The sequence below is a fragment of the Diceros bicornis genome, chromosome 10 (assembly GCF_020826845.1).
Source record: "Diceros bicornis minor isolate mBicDic1 chromosome 10, mDicBic1.mat.cur, whole genome shotgun sequence".
Lineage (NCBI taxonomy): Eukaryota > Metazoa > Chordata > Mammalia > Perissodactyla > Rhinocerotidae > Diceros > Diceros bicornis.
Genome location: NC_080749.1, coordinates 54,132,836 through 54,150,642, shown reverse-complemented (window position 1 = coordinate 54,150,642; position 17,807 = coordinate 54,132,836). Strand labels below are relative to the sequence as shown.

General features: G+C 40.0%; 1 protein-coding gene across 8 annotated transcripts in view; it reads right to left on the bottom strand.

The window, feature by feature from the left end:
* Positions 1-714: 714 nt before the first annotated feature.
* RAPGEF4 (Rap guanine nucleotide exchange factor 4) overlaps positions 715-17,807 on the bottom strand; it is a 298,329-nt gene continuing 281,236 nt past the window's right edge. For 6 of the 8 annotated variants that reach the window (XM_058549262.1, XM_058549261.1, XM_058549266.1 and 3 more), the window contains 5 exons: positions 16,082-16,132; positions 15,177-15,291; positions 14,741-14,805; positions 4,575-4,629; positions 715-1,622 (listed from right to left, as the gene is read on the bottom strand). In XM_058549262.1, coding sequence (XP_058405245.1) covers positions 1,495-1,622; positions 4,575-4,629; positions 14,741-14,805; positions 15,177-15,291; positions 16,082-16,132 — 414 coding nt within the window. In that variant the 3' untranslated portion in view covers positions 715-1,494. The remainder of the gene's footprint in view (positions 1,623-4,574; positions 4,630-14,740; positions 14,806-15,176; positions 15,292-16,081; positions 16,133-17,807) is intronic. The other 2 variants (XM_058549268.1, XM_058549260.1) reach the window with 1 other exon arrangement.

Genomic DNA, 17,807 nt, shown 5'->3' with positions numbered 1-17,807 from the left:
AAAGGCCACATGTTATATGATACCATTTATATGAAATATCCAGAATAGGTAAATCTACAGAGATAGAAAGCAGGTTAGTGGTTTCCAGGGACTGGAGGGAGAGGAGAATGAGAAGTGACTGCTAACAGGTATAGGGTTTCTTTTAGGGATGAGGAGAATGTTCTGGAATTAGAGAGTGATGATGATTGTACAATCTTGTGAATATACTAAAAACCACTCAATGGTACACTTTAAAAGTTAAAAGGTAACTTTTATAGTATGTGAATTTTTTTCAGTTAAAAAATGGAGGACCCCACCATACCAAATGGTTATCCCTCTCATATTAGAGGAATTGAGAACAACACAACGTTTTCTTGTGAACAATTATATTTAATGAAGATACTAGCTATTATTTACAGAAGATATACATACATACAATTCCTACACATTAAATGTAGCCTAATTGTGAAAACAGGAAAAAAATGTACTCCAAAATTACATACTAAATAAAATAAATAAAAAGTAATTATTTGGCACAATATCTATTATGTAGCAAATAAATAACTCTATACCATTGATTGAATGAACTATTTACAATCTATTTGAAAGTGCAAAACAATTGCCGAAAATTAAGATATTTGTAACAACATTTAAGTCCAGAAAAAATGTGGGTTTTTTTTTTTTTCAGTAACAATAATTAGCCAATAGTATAGGTTTTTAATGCCCAGGAAATTTGAAAAATGTTTTGTGCATATTGTGCTCTTTTGAAATGTTATTTTTTTATCCTAATGCTGGCAATTTTAAGAACCTTGGAGTTTCTTAGTGGAATTCTTATGTATGTAATCCTGATTTGTAAGTTTAAAAAAGTTACATTGTAAACATAAATATTATTCTATATATCATTCAGAAATTACAGACCAGTCCTCCCTAAATTACATAAATAGCCATAATGTTTTATAGTAATGTGGTCAGGTTCAATTCCTTCAGAGGCAAGACTATGAAGATGGAAGAATACAGCCTATAATTTGGATTTACACGAATTCCTCAGCACCTTCCAAAAGCCCCATGCTCCAAATCAAGATGTTGAGTTAAAAATTATGAAACTATACCACCACTGATGTATCCAAATAAATTGCATTTGTAGCACATCTCACCCTGTAAACATTCTTAGAAAAAAATGACAGGGGCTTGATATTTCTCTTGACAATATTTCTACCAAACTCTGCCTGTGGGTCTTATTTCATGTTTCAGCAAAGAAGATGGCAAAATTGGAAATAAAATAGGGTGACTAAAACTGGGGATTCCTAAGCTAAAGTGTGCAAGCTTTATGCAAGTCAAATAATTTCTTCTCTTGTCATGATGCTGGTAAGCTGAATGCAGCCCTGAGATGTCTCAGGATGTGTTTTTGCTTGTTTTGTAGAATTCTCTAGTGACAATACAGTCAGTAGTAGCATAAATGGCATTTTGAAAGACTGTGGACTGGAGGCAAACCATTGTTCTGGGCACTTTAAACGTCTATGGTCGACGAGGCTCTAATCTGTGTGACATCTGTGATAAAGTTCTCTGGTTGTCAATCACATTTAATTGCCGTACATAACTCCGGACATCCTGATGGTTCTTATTAGCTTGAGCTGCATCAGGATCTGTTGAAACAGAAAAGAGTAGAATTGGCATTGCATAATATATGAATATAAGATACAGCTTTATTTTCTCCAACTACTTATTACATTTATTATAGATTCCCGGGTTCCATCAAGACCTTTCAACACACCATATTCATTGAAATGTTTCCACTTGGATGTTCTGTCTCCTCCCTCCCACCCTTTCTTCCCTGGAATCACCTATTTTGATAATTTTCCTTTGCATTGCATGTTGTAAAAAAAAAAATGGCACCGAATAAAAGGGAAAGCATTGCCTGACCGTCCCTGGTTATACATTAAAATTGTTTCTCCTTATCATCCTACCTGTGTCTCACACTCTGACCTCTGCCCCCTTTGATCCAGATGAGGACTAATGGCAAAAGACATAGTTTTCATTGGCTCCTAACAAAAGCACTTAACATCTGGGCTGAACTGACGCAAGCCAGCGAGACTAGTTAAGTCCGACTCCCCTTGTTACTTGCATATAATAAACAGCATTACTGCATGGACCTTGTGTTCTTAGAGCCTGTCCTTATTCAGATAAAAAACCCAACTCATGGACTGAAGTCATGACTGCTGCTAGACCTTCAGTTCTCTGATGCTACGTGTTCTGAAATCCCAGTTACCGTTATTCTCACCCACTGCCCCAAGCACGCGAGCCACGGGGCTATCTTACGTTAGCTGATTTCCCTAAAACCAGGCTGAAAGAAGAAACAAATGCCCGGAGCCCTGTGCAGGGAATACACATGAATAAGAAAAGCCACATCTGACAGTGGTGAACCGGAAACACAGGTCCCTTCAGAAGTGACTACTCAGCTCCTACATGCTGCTCCCACGTGGGAATCTGCACCCTGAGTTGCCAGATCTTATTTTTACAGAGAAATGAGAAATCTGAATTTCTTCCCCAGGAATTCTCCCAATTTTTTAATGGTGACTTTGTTTCTAAATAAAAGGGAAAAAAATGCTCTGTTTGGATGCAACACCTCTGCCACGGTCTGTGGGCTGCCTCTGCCCTGTGGATCACGGGTGTGGGGCTCTCATCTAGTGAGACGCTGGGAGTGGCCGAGCCAGAGTCTGGACTCTGGACCAGTGTTCTTTCTGCTATAGCACACTGCCTTCTGCAGTCCATTTGCTCTTCTTAGATCCACACACCACTCCCAAAGACAATGAGAATGCCATCTGCTTAAGGGGTGAAGGGGAGTGTTGCAGGTCCAAACCCAGAAAAGCAGAGAGAAGATACAAAGGCCCCTGCTCGCTCTAAGAAGAAACTCATCAGTATGATTATCACATATAAATAATACCACAGTGCTTAACTTCCTCGCTTCTTACTGGCAGTGTACTCTACATGTACAATATACTGTAATTACATTGTACATACTGCCATAATGTTTATGAATCTATTCCTATAGCTTTATGTATAGATTGTTGACTTCAGAGCTGAGCAGCTGTTGTTTACCAGCAGTTACTGATAACTTCAACAAATGCAGTGGAGACTTTTTATATATATATATATAACCCCCCCCCTTCTCTAGGAGAAGATGTAGGAGAATGTAGGATTTACTCTCAAAGAGGCTTATGGAACAAAACATATGCTACCACGGTTCTTCTTTGGTACTTGGACCTCACTGAGAACCTTCTCAAGGCTATGAATCCTCTCAGGCACACAAAATTTTGTGTTTAATTTCAGGAATTTTCTGTACTCCCCTGAAAGGTCATGAATTCTAGATTATAAACCCCTCTTATAGACTGGCATCATTTATATATTCTCATATCCACTTGTATAACTGCTTTGTGACTATGTCTTTATACATATAGTAAATTACTAGATGATGAGGTATGAGACACTTTAATTCTGGAAGAATTCCCATAGGAATGGTTGATGATGTGCAAGACTATTCTCATTTTGGAAGAAGAGGAGGCACAATCATTTGAATCAATTTTTTAAAGGTCTACTTGCTCCCCAAGTCAAGATTATTTTTCCCAGATTTTTTCCGCTATACATTAAAAGATGAACATTTAGCGGTTCCGGCATCCTGTGTTAGCAAACCCACGCTTTGGGCCAGTCCTGTGCTAGAAAGAGCAAAAATAGCTCTCATTAATACAATGAGAAACCTTTAGTCTCTTAGCACTAGGTTTATTGGAAGGGATGGTACTGACAGCCTCACAGTCATGTCCACGTCAAATTATCATGTTGACTCAATGAGCCAAATGACTTCAAGTGACTCATACAATGAAGTTGGCAAAAAACTTTACGGTGGCCACCTTCTCACTCCCAGCCCAGCTTGAGGGAGCCAAAACTCCACCCACCCAAAGTCCCAGCCCAGTGGAGACAGTAGCACTGTTCTGGCAGGATGAGCTGGTGCTATGACGAAACTCAACTCCCAACAGCTGAAAATTGCTATTTATTATTAGTAATAGTTTCATATTAAAGCATTATACCAGTTATTGTGCTCTATTTTCAGATTTTAAGAAGAGCACCTTAAATTCACCTGGGAATACTAGAAATAGAATATGAATTCCTGCTATGGGAATTTTACAAATTGCTATACCCATTAATGCATTCTCACAACATCCCAAGAGACAATAAATATTATCTTTCCCAGTTTACAAATGACAGAACTGAGTCATCAAGAGTTGACATGAGTTTCTCAACAAGCAGTGATTCATGAAGAGAGTTGGTTTGAGGCAGGATTTGCAGGCAATCATGCCTTTGTTGTCTCTGGCCACACTGGAAAGAGCACATTAATTCTCTTTAAGTTCATTCATAAAATAATATTTCTATCATTATTTTCTAGTTTCCTTAAACTCAAGGCCCCTATCACATGGAATTCATGGTCCAAAGTGTCTCTGACACTATCAAATACTGTCCAGACTTCTAGAATGTCTCAGTAGCCTCATTAAAAAGTACTTAATCACCAAGATCCATATTGCAGCATGCAGCGGCTTTTAACTTACTGAAGGGTTGGCTCCTGCAGTATCTCACTGTTCTGGCAGTATTTGCAATCATGCGCTAAAAAGAATAAAGAAAAAAGAAAGACTGAAATGCAAGTAAGCTTAGAGTATAATCCAAAAGGGAAAACAAACCATTATTTATTTCAGCAATACCTGGGACCATGAAAAATAGCTTAGTCTGAGACATTGACTATCTGGAGGCAACTGGTTGATCTATAACTGGTTTAACTACTTGAAAGAGGCACCCACACACACATACAAGGCATTTTTCAGGTGAGGAATACTAACGGCATAACTCTAGTCTGATTGTTTGCTTGTGCCTCTGGTCATAAAAAGCAGCCTGTCGCTCCTGAGACTGAACCTCATTCCTCAGGACTAGTTTTCACCATCCCTTCTCGAGGTCACTGCGAATTTATAAGAGAATTTGTAACTGTCCTAGGTTTAGAGAAGGTTAGTTAGTGAACAGGACTCAGTAATGAGGCATTAGATTATATTGACTCAACAGTCAGAGTTAAAATATTCTACCTATACATTTTCTATACACTACGCATTACTGACCTTTCTAATCTTCTAGCAAAAGTGTGTGTTTTAATGTTAATCTTAATTATTTGATTTCCTCTCTTCCTCCCTCCTTCTTTCCTTCCTTTTTCTTCCTTTCTGACACTACCACATGCACATTTCAGAAAATCAGAAAATGTTAAGAGCAAAGTAAAAGTCACCTAGAATATCACTTCACAGAGTAACTTCATTAATATTTTGGTATTTCCCTTCTAATACTTTAAAAATAAATATATAAAAGTATATATTTCAAAAAATTGAAGTCATACTTAACATATTTTTGTTTTGATTTGAATTTTTTCACATGGCAATGTGACTATTTTCCACATGCACGCCATGTGCATTTAAAATATTTTTCAAATGAATAGGCATTCAATCATATGGATAGATCATAATTTATTTAACCCTTGTTAATTTTGTCATTAAGTGATCTTCTTAATTTCTTTGTAAATGTTTGGTTGCTATAAAGACATATAAGAGAATCTTTTATAGTGCACTCAATTCAGTTAGAAACAAAAGAAGAAAGGAGAACAAAAATGAAGGACAGAAATACGAGGAAAAACATCAGTGAGACCTAAGCACGGTTTCTTAGCCAGGATGTACATTTCTTGCTCATGATACGTTAACGGTAGCCAGGACCCCACTCTCTGTGTACTGTCTCAGGATGCCTTTGCTGCTCAGACTTTAAAGGGGGTCCTGCAGAGATGGTGGATTAATTCTAACACCAGCAGAAAATTGATAAGGCTCCAGCCAGGAGAAGAGATTTTTTAATCTTTGAGTGGCTATGTAATTCCACTCCTTGCTTTCTTCTCTCATGGACCCTGGGCCTGCCAAAGTAGGGAAAACGACTTTGAGAAAGCTTATATGGTGTTAAAAAAAAATCAACTTATTTGGCAGGAAAAATATTCACAGAAGAGTCGAAGCTTTACAAAGATATACATGTGAACATTCATAATACCTCGCTGAATACTACTGCTTCAAGGACTCTGACAAGCATTAAGAGACATGTGTCTGCACTGGATAATTTCTCATACACAAAGAGGCAATCGGAAAAGTTCGGACTTCACTTTCATAAACAATCCTAAAAACCAGCACGTCTGTTGATCAGCATGAGAAATATATTACAAATACCTCCAAGAAAATGTAACATACAATGTATAATTAGCCTCTGATATATGGAGCCCTGAAATAAACAGTAACTATGATAATTTTCCTGCTAATTTACTTTAAGTTGTTTTTTCACATCTCTAAAGGCTTTGCATCCGAAGGGCACAAGTATATTCCATGCAGAATTATTGTAATTCTTCAGATATTGAATGGAGTGTAATTACTGAAAACCCTGGGAAATGCTGCCAGTATGCCCCTCTGAAGAATAATAAAACAATTAGCAGGGGTCAGAAACCTCTTCCTATACCATTTTGTAGGGAGTAATTGTTCTGCTTTTTAGTTTTGAAAGCTAAAACATTTCATTCTGACTTTGGTTTTAGACTACTCTTTACAGCTATATTCTGAGGCTTCATAATTTTTAGCTCATTATGTAGTTTAAAATGTGAGAACAATTGTTTAAATCAGTAATTTCCAGCTCTGGAGTTCATTCTACCTTTCTAAGTCTTTGATTAATTTTAACAATGGTTTTAATTTTGACGTATCTTTTTTAATTGTACTCATAGATAACTTCAGTTTAACTTTGAAATCCAAATCTGGCTTTGCAACAAGGTCCATTCTCTTCCTTTGTGAGGTCTGCACGATAATGTTGTAATATGTAAACCCTCAGTGACAGTGTGTGAACCCCACTAGTATTGCTGATCAATGCATAGTTACAGAATGCTATCACAAGGCCAAAGAAGGGTTAACTTGATATTTTAACTCCACTCTCTTTTGCACTCATTGACATATGCAATATTTAATATGCCACTGACAACTACCCTCAGCCACAAGGCACTTTCCTGGACTACTGAAAGAGACTTCAGAAGTCCCCTCTTCAACTGTCTCCAGGGTGCAAAATGCCTTTGATGGCCTGCTTATATACCGTGGCTTCCCACTGTTTGAATGCATCCAGCCGCAAGGAACTCATTACCTTCAAGGACAGCCCCTTTCATTTTTAGACATTTCTGACTATTAGAAATTTCTTTATCATTTTGAGTCAAAGTCTCTCTCCCTTAGCTTTTCACCCATTGAACCCAGTTCTGAGCTCTGGAGCCACAACAAACACATTTATTTCCTTTTTAACAGGACAATTCTTCAAATACTTGAAGACAACTCTCATGGACATCTCCCCACTCTCAAGTCATTTCTGGTTCAGCCCAAACATCCTCATTTCCTTCAACAATTTGTCTTAAGACAGTTTTGGGTCTCTTCTGAACAGCCTCTGATGTGGTGCCCTAGAAGAAGCCAATCACAGAGTGCACAAGAATTATTATTTTCCCTCCTTGATCTAGATGATGCTACATGTGTAAGTGACATTTTTAAAAAAGTCACATTGCTGACATCCATTGAACTAATAGTGAATTAAACCTCTCAGCCTATTTCACTGAGCTGCTGTTCGGATGCAGCTCTTTGTAGATGTGCAGCTGATTTCTTGGACCAAAGTGGAGGATTTTGTATTTATCTCCACTAAAATCCTTCTAGTGAGAGTCTTCCTATCCTTCTGCAGACTGAAACCTCACGGGTTATTTTTCATAGCCGACAGTTGTTTATCCATTGGTGTTCTCAAAGTTGGCAGAAACTAAGGTTAAAGAGACATAGGCTTTATTATCCAACTGCCACCCCAGGGAGGAAAGCAAAAATTATACCCTAGGCTTCGCGGTCCTGCTGGAGCAGGTTGGCCTGCCTGGAGCAGGCCGGGCAACTTTCCTATAATGCCAGGTCAGTGGGAAAATACCTGATTACTCCAAAGCAGAGTTTCTTGTCTTTTTTTCCATTCCAGCAAACCTGTGGTTTATGACACATTCCTATGAGCAACCGGCTTATTAAAACAGTGATTTGTAATCCAGGGGCAAGGTAAGGAGAACAGGCTCCTTTAGGAGAACAGGCTGTGAATCAGAGTAGGTGGACAGTGTGGACCCCTTTTCCACACCTACACCGATTCTGATCCACTCCCCCTCACCCGCCTTGAGAATATCTACCTTAACAGTCTGCTCATCAGACTGCCCTCAAGGATTCTAACCAAGAAAACAGTCCACAGGTAGAGGGCCAGGCTTCCCCTTGGGATTCCACATTTCAAATTTCACACAGCTAGCATTTTTTGGGGGACTAATTCTACGTAAAGGTCTTCAGAGCTTATTTGCAAAAATTAATATGTTCATTCAGTGCCTCACCTACAGGGCTGAGAGATGGGCCCAACTGAAAGCTGCAGAATCTCCCTCAGGACATGAACCCACGGAGGGCAGCTTAGACAGGAAAAATGAGGTAGCAAGTGAAGGACTCTGTAATTATGCTCATGTAGTTATTTCTTCGTCTAGCTGAAAACAGAGCAACTCAGAAGCAGGTGTCCTTCCTGGGGCCTGAGTTGCAGAGTGACCAGTACAAAGATGCTGTCCCAAGGAAGGGGTGACCAGCTGTCCACACTGTAGCCTGGCACAAGCAAGAGACCCTGAGGCCACAGTCCCAAGCTTGGACGCAAGTAATTCTTGAATCCAATGAGGTGTCAGAGGGGCCTCTTCTCAGACTAGGCCCTTGGGGCCTTGGCCTTCCTGTTTACCTTTCTGTGGCGCCCTCCCCTCAGGAGTGGGCTGGCTGAGGTCCACCTTCACTCCTATCTAGACAGTGGATAACCCACGAGGCCTTTAGCTGTCTCTAGCTTTTTTGGCCAGCTCTGTACTGCCTCTTGTCCCCCAGTCCTAGCTGGCCCTCAGCTCTCCTGACGCTGAAGAGGAGCAGACTTCTACGTCTATTTTTCAAGTTCAGACTGGCAGGCCCTCCAGGCAATGCCACCTTGCACTATTAACACTCTCACAACCTCCCACTCGCAGACAGCTGCCAGAACAGCCTCCCTCCTCTTAGGCTAGGCTGTCTTTCTGCTCCGAGTCCCTTGAGGAGATGCTCCCGGACCTCAGACCTCTTCTAAATGCCTAACCTGAACAGTTTTTGTCTTTCCTTCTCTTGCCCCTTGAGTTCTTTGCCATCCTGTTCTTAATATTTGCCAGATTGCTTTTTCTTTTCTTATTTCTGCCTCTACTGATTTGAGTCTGCCCTCGTCTGTATGCCTATCAAATATGGGATCTCAGTAAATTATTCCTTGCTTAGCATGTGTAAAACCACATTTACACCATCTGATTATTTCATTCACACCCTCATATATTTGGGACAAGAATTTTTTTCCCACAACAAGATCTAGAAATATATAGTCTCTCACCTACAAAGATTGTGCCCGTGATAGCAACCAAGTGGAATTAAGGGCACAGTAAGGACCAGAGATAAGAGATTAAAAGGCCCAGTTGCTGAGCCAGTCTTCACCATACGCATGGTTGAGGAAGAACCCTAAGCCTTGTCCCCTGGCTATGGATATTTAATATCCAAGAGGTGTGTGACATACAGATAGATGCATGTAACATGCATGATGCTCATGGTATATCGTACATATGGTGGCCATGGGACATGGCAGTTCAGGTGCCTGTCCAGACACATGCAGAGTACTGTGCATCTCTGCACTCAGAGAAGGAAACTGAAGGACAGACACAGCACCACAGGGAGGAGGGGGACAGAATAATGTCCAGTTAGGAACAGAAGGCTAAGGGAGTCATCTTGCATAAAGTATCAGCAACACAAAATGCTTGGGACATTCTGCTTAATCAAATTTTCTAATGAAATAGAAAACACTTTTGGATTAAATCTTTGTTACATAAAATCCTTTAAAAATGCTTTAGTGCACTGTCTATCTCACTAAGTCCAACACTGGAATATGACTCGGTTATTCTTTTATTCAACAGGTATTTCTTGCTTAGTTATGATGAGTCAGATACCTTCTAGGGTCTTGGAGAAATATCAGTGAACAAAATAGATAAGATACCTGGTCTAGGACGCTTACATTCTAGTGAGGAAGACAGACCATGAAGAGGCAAGTAAAGAACATCATCTCAGATTGTGGACCCAGCTATCAAGCCAAGGTTATCTGTGTGAACGTGCTGGGTGTGCAGGGTAGACGAATGTTTGAAGGGTGGTCAGGGAAGACCCCTCAGAGGAGGGGACATATGAGCGGAGACCTGAAAGATGGGAAGGAGCCAGACAGGTGAAGACTAGGGGGAAGACAATTTCAGGCAAAGGTAACAGCTAGTGCAAAACCCTGAGGCAGAAAGGAAAAGAAAGAAGGTTGGCTACGTCAACTTGGACTGAGAACAGAGAAGATGAAGTGTGAGATGAGGCCGGACGAGTGCTCAGGGTAGCAAGTCTGGATTTGATTCTATTATGTCATTGTATTTAACAGGGTTTTATTTTCCTCTGATACAGCTGCATGAAGTTACCTCTCTTCGCATTTTGCTTTTTGATATCTCTTCTATTACTATTGTGAGCTAGTTTTTATATATTTGTTGACTTGTAATATTTCATGTGTTTATGTTTTATCTTCTCAACTGCATATAATCTCCTAAAGGCCAAGTACTACTTTGTGGATTTTTTTATATTTCCTAGCAAAATTCTTTGCCTGGACACTCTACACACATTGTATGGCTTTGAAACATATCCTTTGGAAAATCTGCATTTAGCCCAGTTTGTGAGTTCTACATAAAGAAGTAAACTTTCAAAGTCCTCTTGTAGATTTCTATCGTATTGGAAATGTCTGGGAATTGGGTGGATTTGAACATTTGGATTTTTACTTGGAGATTCTTTTTTCCTTAGCTTGATAAAAGTCCAGTGCTCTCTTTATGAATCTTGTAATAATATTATCGGTGATAGAAAACATATTATTGCTAATAATGTAATGGTATGATTAGTGATACAAAAATAAAAGAATTCAAAACATTTCTCTTCCTTAATGAATTAGCTTCTGTTAACGTTTCCAGAACTACAGAAATTTGCCTTATGCTTCTCATTTCAAATAAAATGACTATCTTAAAATGATATTCATAAATAATACACCTAAATATGGGTACGTCTGAAATAGAACCAGCCTCCTAATACAGTAGCAACTGTGGCTATCAGCATGCTTTATGCAGCCTGGGATAGTGGCAGCCGGCCAGCATATTATCCTCTAATCCATTGCTAGTCTACCTCCTAAATGTTATAAATATTCATGTATGCCATAGAAAGCTACAAAGGGCTTTATTCAAACATTTTTTTGAATACTCCTTTATGTTCCCCCCAAATGAAAGAATGTCTTTTTATTTTTTTGCATAAGGATCAGAGTGTGAATTCTCTTCTGTTCATACTCGTAAATCCTGAAAACCAATATGTAACAAATTCTCTAATTCTCATTTCATACCTCAAGGGTAAAGAGGTTCAAAATAAAAATACTTAGGGTTGACATGGTCGTTTGCTGTGACTGTGCAATGCTGCCACCAAGAAAAGGCATCCGTGTTCCTGGCTCCCCTGGTGACTTCTGCCCCTGGCAGGGGCTCCCTCTGGGGATACAGCTTACCAGCCCCACAAAGGCTGCCAGCTCTGTTCACCACCTTGGCCTTGCTGATGAATGATTGAGAAGCGGCATGGACATCAACCTGAAAAGGGAGATGTATCCTCCCCCAAGACACACAGGAATAACAGCAGCCACTAGTAGGAATTGTAAGAGGTAGTAGTGGTAGTTTGGGGGCAGGGGTGGGCTAGTTTGTGGGGAGAAAAGGTTGGAAAGTTGGCAACCAGTGCCAGGTTGGTCAATGCCAGGTTTATAAAACGTAATCAAACATTTTTGAAATTCCATTTAATTTTCCAGTAACATCTAACTCATGGAAGGGCAATTTTTTTTTTTTTAATAAATTTTTTGTTTATTGCAGTAACATTGGTTTATAACATTGTAAAAATTTCAGGTGTACATCATTGTACTTCAATTTCTGCATGGACTACGTCATGTTCACCACCAAAATACTAATTACAACCCATCACCACACATGTACCGAATTATCCCTTTCACCCTCCTCCCTCCCCCCTTCCCCTCTGGTAACCACCAATCCAATCTCTGTCCCTATGTGTTTGTTTATTGTTGTTATTATCTACTACTTAATGAAGGAAATCATACGGTATTTGACCTTCTCCCTCTGACTTATTTCACTTTGCATTATACCCTCAATGTCCATCCATGTTGGAAGGGCAATTTTAAAGTTAAACTTTCCAACAGTATGATTTATCAAATGAAATAAAATGTATAGTTGCTGGAGCAGAGAACTAACAGTACCCTTTCAGTATCCTTTCTCCCCTTCTCTTTCATAGGAATAGAACTGCCTGATTTTGAGTGGGGCACATGGATGTCCAAAATGAGGGCTACATATTCTAACTTTCCCTTCGTGTGACTAAGTTTCTGGCAAATAAAATGTGAGCCAAGTGGTAAGTGCAACTTCAGGTCATATCCTTGCAGGGAAGAAGCATGTCTTCACCTTTTCCCTTTCCCCTTCTGTCTAGCTGGAATGGGGTCATGGTGGTCCGCCATCTTGGACCATGCGGATGGTGAAATGGCAAGAGACAAGCTTGGAACGTTGACGGCTTCCTGAAGCAAAACTACCATACTCGCTTGGACCTTTAAGTGAGAAAGAAACTATGTTGCTTAAGCCATTGTTAACATAGGTGTCTGTCATTGCAGCTGAACTGCTATCTTAGCTATTCAGTTGTTTTTAAGCAAAAGTGGACTCTTTCTGAGAGCAGGGTGTGAAGGACATCTCTCCTCATTGCTAGGCATATAAGAATCCACTGCTATGGGCATGACGTGCAAAAACAGGGAAGGAGACCTCTCTTAACATCCACTGAGTATGATCTTGACTTTTCCTTTGCATGTTATTGATGTGATACCAAGATCTAAAAACCCAGATGAAACAACTTTCAGCCTCCTTGACAGATATTTTTGCTGTTCTTGTTTGTTCTGTTTAGTTAACTTTTAAAGATCAAAAGTTTTAAAACTCAGTCAACTCTTTAGGAAACTCTGACTTCTATGCCTCCGTGCACATATATTTTATAGTCAAATGGTTGGCTTAGCCACCTCTCAGTCCGCATTTCTGCATAAGTGATTTGGAAGGCTCTTTACCTATTTGCTAAATCTTTCATTTCTGGAAAACAGGTCTCCTTTTGAGAAATCAGGGAAATATGTTTAATTCTCCATACTAATAAGTGAGCAAAGAATGCTTTTTACTTTGATCAAAGAATTATTAAACACACAGTAATAGAGATGTTCATGCCCTGCCCTTGGTGTGGGCAGGGGGTGGAGAGGAAGACTGCTGAGAAAATATTTGCCCTCTTGTATAGAGTGTCTTTGAAGAGTGTGGACCCATGTGCTATTTCCTGAGAAGTTTAAGACATGCAAACCTAGTGCCCAGCAACTGCTGCACTTCTTTACCAGGGTGGGCTTTGCAATAAGCTCATTCCCAAAGCTGAATGGTGTGATCCTTATAGGATTACTGCAGGACGTTTCACTTTCCCCTGGAGTCATCCCTACTAGCTGGATTTCAAGAAACAATTAGAACAGTTTTCTGATAAGAATTCTATAGTACTCTACGGCTTACAAGAATATTTCTATGCTCTGGACCCACCAACAATCTCCGGAGATAGATGGAGCAGTCATGATCCCCATTTTCTGTTGGGGAAAGTGACCCACAGAGAAGTTAAGGGACAGCTACAAAGTGGTGAAGCGGAGAGTTGAACCTCATGTCTCCTGAACTCCAAGTCCTGAGCTTTTCCTGCAGCCTCACATTCACCTCTGCAAACCATCACCCCGGGCAGATGCTCACCCACACAGAGATAACACTGTAACACCCATCCATCCCGGCCGCAGCCAAAGCGTTTAGAAGACAATGGAGCATTCCACTAACATGTACTATGTAGCTAAAGAAAGGTTTTGGCAAGACCTGCTTTATTGCTTCACGGAAGATAAGAAAATAAACTGCAAAGTACCTAATGCTAGATAACACAGCTTTTTTGGGGTCAGGGGGTTGGAAAATGCTGAATGTGTGCCAGTTTCACATCTGTTATTTTAAAAAGTTTCGTTTTTACTTATGAAGATTTTCAAGTTCTCTCTCTGAACTTGGGTGAACTTTATTGGAATAAGCAATACACCTTTCGATTAATACTACATAATAAAGATCTGCTATAGACCTGCCTTTTACCTACATGCACTCAAGTCAGGCTTAGCAGATAAATATTTCAAAGGCATCCTGTGGCAGTCTAGCTCCACAAAACATGGAACATGGAAGTCACTCTGGAACATTTGTGCATTTTAGCAACAGGCAGCCAAGGACGAACCACATAGCATAAAAGCTAGCTGCTGCTGTGAGCCACAGCACAAATACTATTCAATTTCACAAAAGAGAACTGACACACTAAAATAGGTAGCCAATTTGAACCAAATATTTCAAAACTCCTTTCTTTGTAACTACCTTTTTTAACATGGCAGCATATATGGAAATTATTTCCTTTATTAGTACAAATGCAAATTTCATTTTAAAAAAACATTGTGGTTAAGGTTATAATATTGTACGTACCATTTTTTCAAAGTTTACTAGATTGTCAATGAACGTCTTGTTCCCCTCATGAGTAAATGTCATATCTGCAAAGAAATAAATTCACATTCCAATCACTAACAGAAATACGTCATACTAAGAAACCACAGTAGCACCATCTGATTATGCTGGAGGATTTGCATAACACTGCAGCTGAAAAAAGCTGATAATAGTTCCTTTTATGCAGGTGTTTAATTTTCTAAAGCACTTTACCTGAGATTAGTAAAATTTCTAAACTAACCGTCTGTTTCACTATCAAGTCTTCCAAATCATGGATCCCCGCTCCTCCAATAATCTTCCCAACCCTTTCAGAAAAGTCAGGGCTGAGAGGAGAGGATGAAGAAGGTGGAAGGATGAGATCATTCTTCCCAAAGAGATCAACCTGATTAGGCTTTTGTTCATCTTCTTCCCCACATACCTGGCCTGTGCATTTCCTTAGAATTACCTTTAATGAGCAAAGGCATGAAGGGGATGAGAGGAGGCTCCAGCTTAGCTACTGTCAGCCTGTAGGCCCTGTGGTTTCTCGAAGGATCCTTCAGAGAAACAAAGAGATGCTGGTTAATGACTAGTGACGCATACACCACCTCCTCTACCTCCTAACACACCCAGCCCTGTCAGCTCACAATCAGGTAACTTTGAATCAAGTGTAGCCACAAAAGAAAGGTAGACTTGGTTAAACAAATTGATTTTTGTTTTAAAACAACTTCCCATACGACATGAAAATAATTTGCTTTTGTTTCCTTTCTTGTTTGAAAGGGAGATCTGCCTACAGGGATCAAGGGGAGAGATTCCCTTTGAGAGCATATAGGAAATGGGTAAAACAAACTCCAGCCACAAGATTTCCCTTCTCCTGAAGCACCACTTCCTTCCTGAGAGCTCAGATGACCCTCCTCTCTGCCTTGCACAGCCAGTCCCCACTTGCCCTTTCTGAAACCAACCCATCACTCCTGCCAAGTCTCACTCACTCCTTTTCTGTCTGTTAACACATCCCAGCCAATGGGGAAAAATAATTTTGGCAAGCCAAGGAAAACGCAGCTTCCAACCCATAGCCAACCTGCGCTAGACAGAAAGGATCCTATTATACTGCTTTTCTTAGTTACACAAATTGACCTTATGTGGGACATAAGTCCTCTTTAAGTCAGTTCCTGAGGGTGCCATTCATTAGGCAGACATGCTTGTTTTAGCAGCACTAAAACGGGATCATAAACTTCTTAAAGTCATACAAGGACAGATAAAATTTCTGAAATGAGAACTTCAATTCAGCTAATCAGAAACTGGATTAATGCAGACAGTGAACAGAATGAAGGAGCCACTGTCACTTACCATTAAACTTTCAAACTCCGCATAGAACTTCTTGAACTTGCTTGGCAGTTTCTGTTAATGAAATGAAAATGCCACCTTCATATGTCAGATTCAATATCTAGATTTGTATCAGGTGTTACTATTTCTAGGGGAAATGTATTTCTTTTGGCTCCTAATCAAACATCTCTAAGACAGGCCGGACTGTAATGTGTCTTGTCATTTGAGCATAATATTCTGGAATATAGAGCACTTGCCTTTTAAGAGTCAGAACCTAGTTGAACCAAAAGTAACTATGATGCTTTGGTCTTATGCTTTTATAATGTTCTCTGAAATGGATTATTCATAAAGAAGATTGCATTCCCAGATGACAAGTGGTTTGGAATCCCCCCACCCATTTTTTAAACTCTCTGATTCCTGCAATTAGGAATTTAGACCAGAGAATGTTAGGATTACGAGTTTTAGAAATTCCCTATTTCAACCCCCCTCCTCCCTTACATGAGAACAGGGATTTTTATCAGTTTTGTTGATCGCTATATCCTCAGTGCCTAAAAGAGTATCAGATACATAGTAAGTGCTCAGTGAATATTTATTTGAATAGACTAAACCCGTGTTTTATAGATGGAAGAAATTAAGTCTCACAGTTAAAGTGACATGCCCAAAGTCACACAGCTGATGATGGTCAGAGCCTCTGTAGTTCACATCACCTGCCTGCTTTTCTATTGCGTCTTACATGCGCTATGCTTTTCTCCCACATGATTTCTCTGCCCTGCTATCCTACAAAAATTAATAGTTCTATCAATTTAGTAATTTCTCATGCTTATATTTTGGCACATGTTTCAACACTATTGACTGTTCCCATATATCTACACCACTGAACCATCTTTCAATCTGTTGGTTCGTACTTTGCTTAGATCCTGAGCTTTTAGTAAAGCTGAACTTTTCTCTTCTGACAAGGTCACACCAAGATGGAGCAGTGAGATGTGTTTCCCATCCTGTGACCGTGGAAGCAGTGACCAAGACCTGGGCCTCAGAGATTCCCAGCTCAGCCCTGCTTGGTGCAGTGAAGTCTACTGCCAACAACCAATTCACCGATTAGCCTCTGCAATCACAGAAGAAGTCCTCTCTCTTCCTTCTCTCTCACATCTGAATCAGTTTGTCATATTCCCACCTAAACACTGTAAAAATCTTATTTTGTTTCTAGGAACTAGTCTCCTACATATCCTCCAAACTCATTTTCCTAGAACCTCTTTTCAAGTTAGGTTTCAGGGAAACCTGATATCCTTGCTTAGAGGAAATATCCAAAGGGATGACAGCTGGGATGGGCATCAAGAGTCACAGGATCTCACCCCACACGAGTATCCAAATCACCATGTTAGGTGAGAACTTTCCATGAACGTAGATCACCTTTAAAATTAGGAGTGCATTACATTTTCGGTTAGACCTCTGTCACTCCAGTTCTCTATCTTTCCTTAGCTAGCTTGTGGGTGAAAGGCAGGAGAGCATATGGTAATAAAAAATTCTGTGGGTCTTGATACTATTATCCGTCCACATCCCATATTTCCAGAGCAGTGGTTCTCAACTGGGGACAATTTTGCACCCCTCCCAGGGGACACTTATTAATGTCTGTAGACATTTGTTTTGTCACAACTGGGGTGGGGTGAGGTGACAGGTGCTACTGGCTTATAGTAGATAGAGGCCAGGGATGCTGCTAAGCATCCTGCATCACACAGGACAGCCCCCACAACAA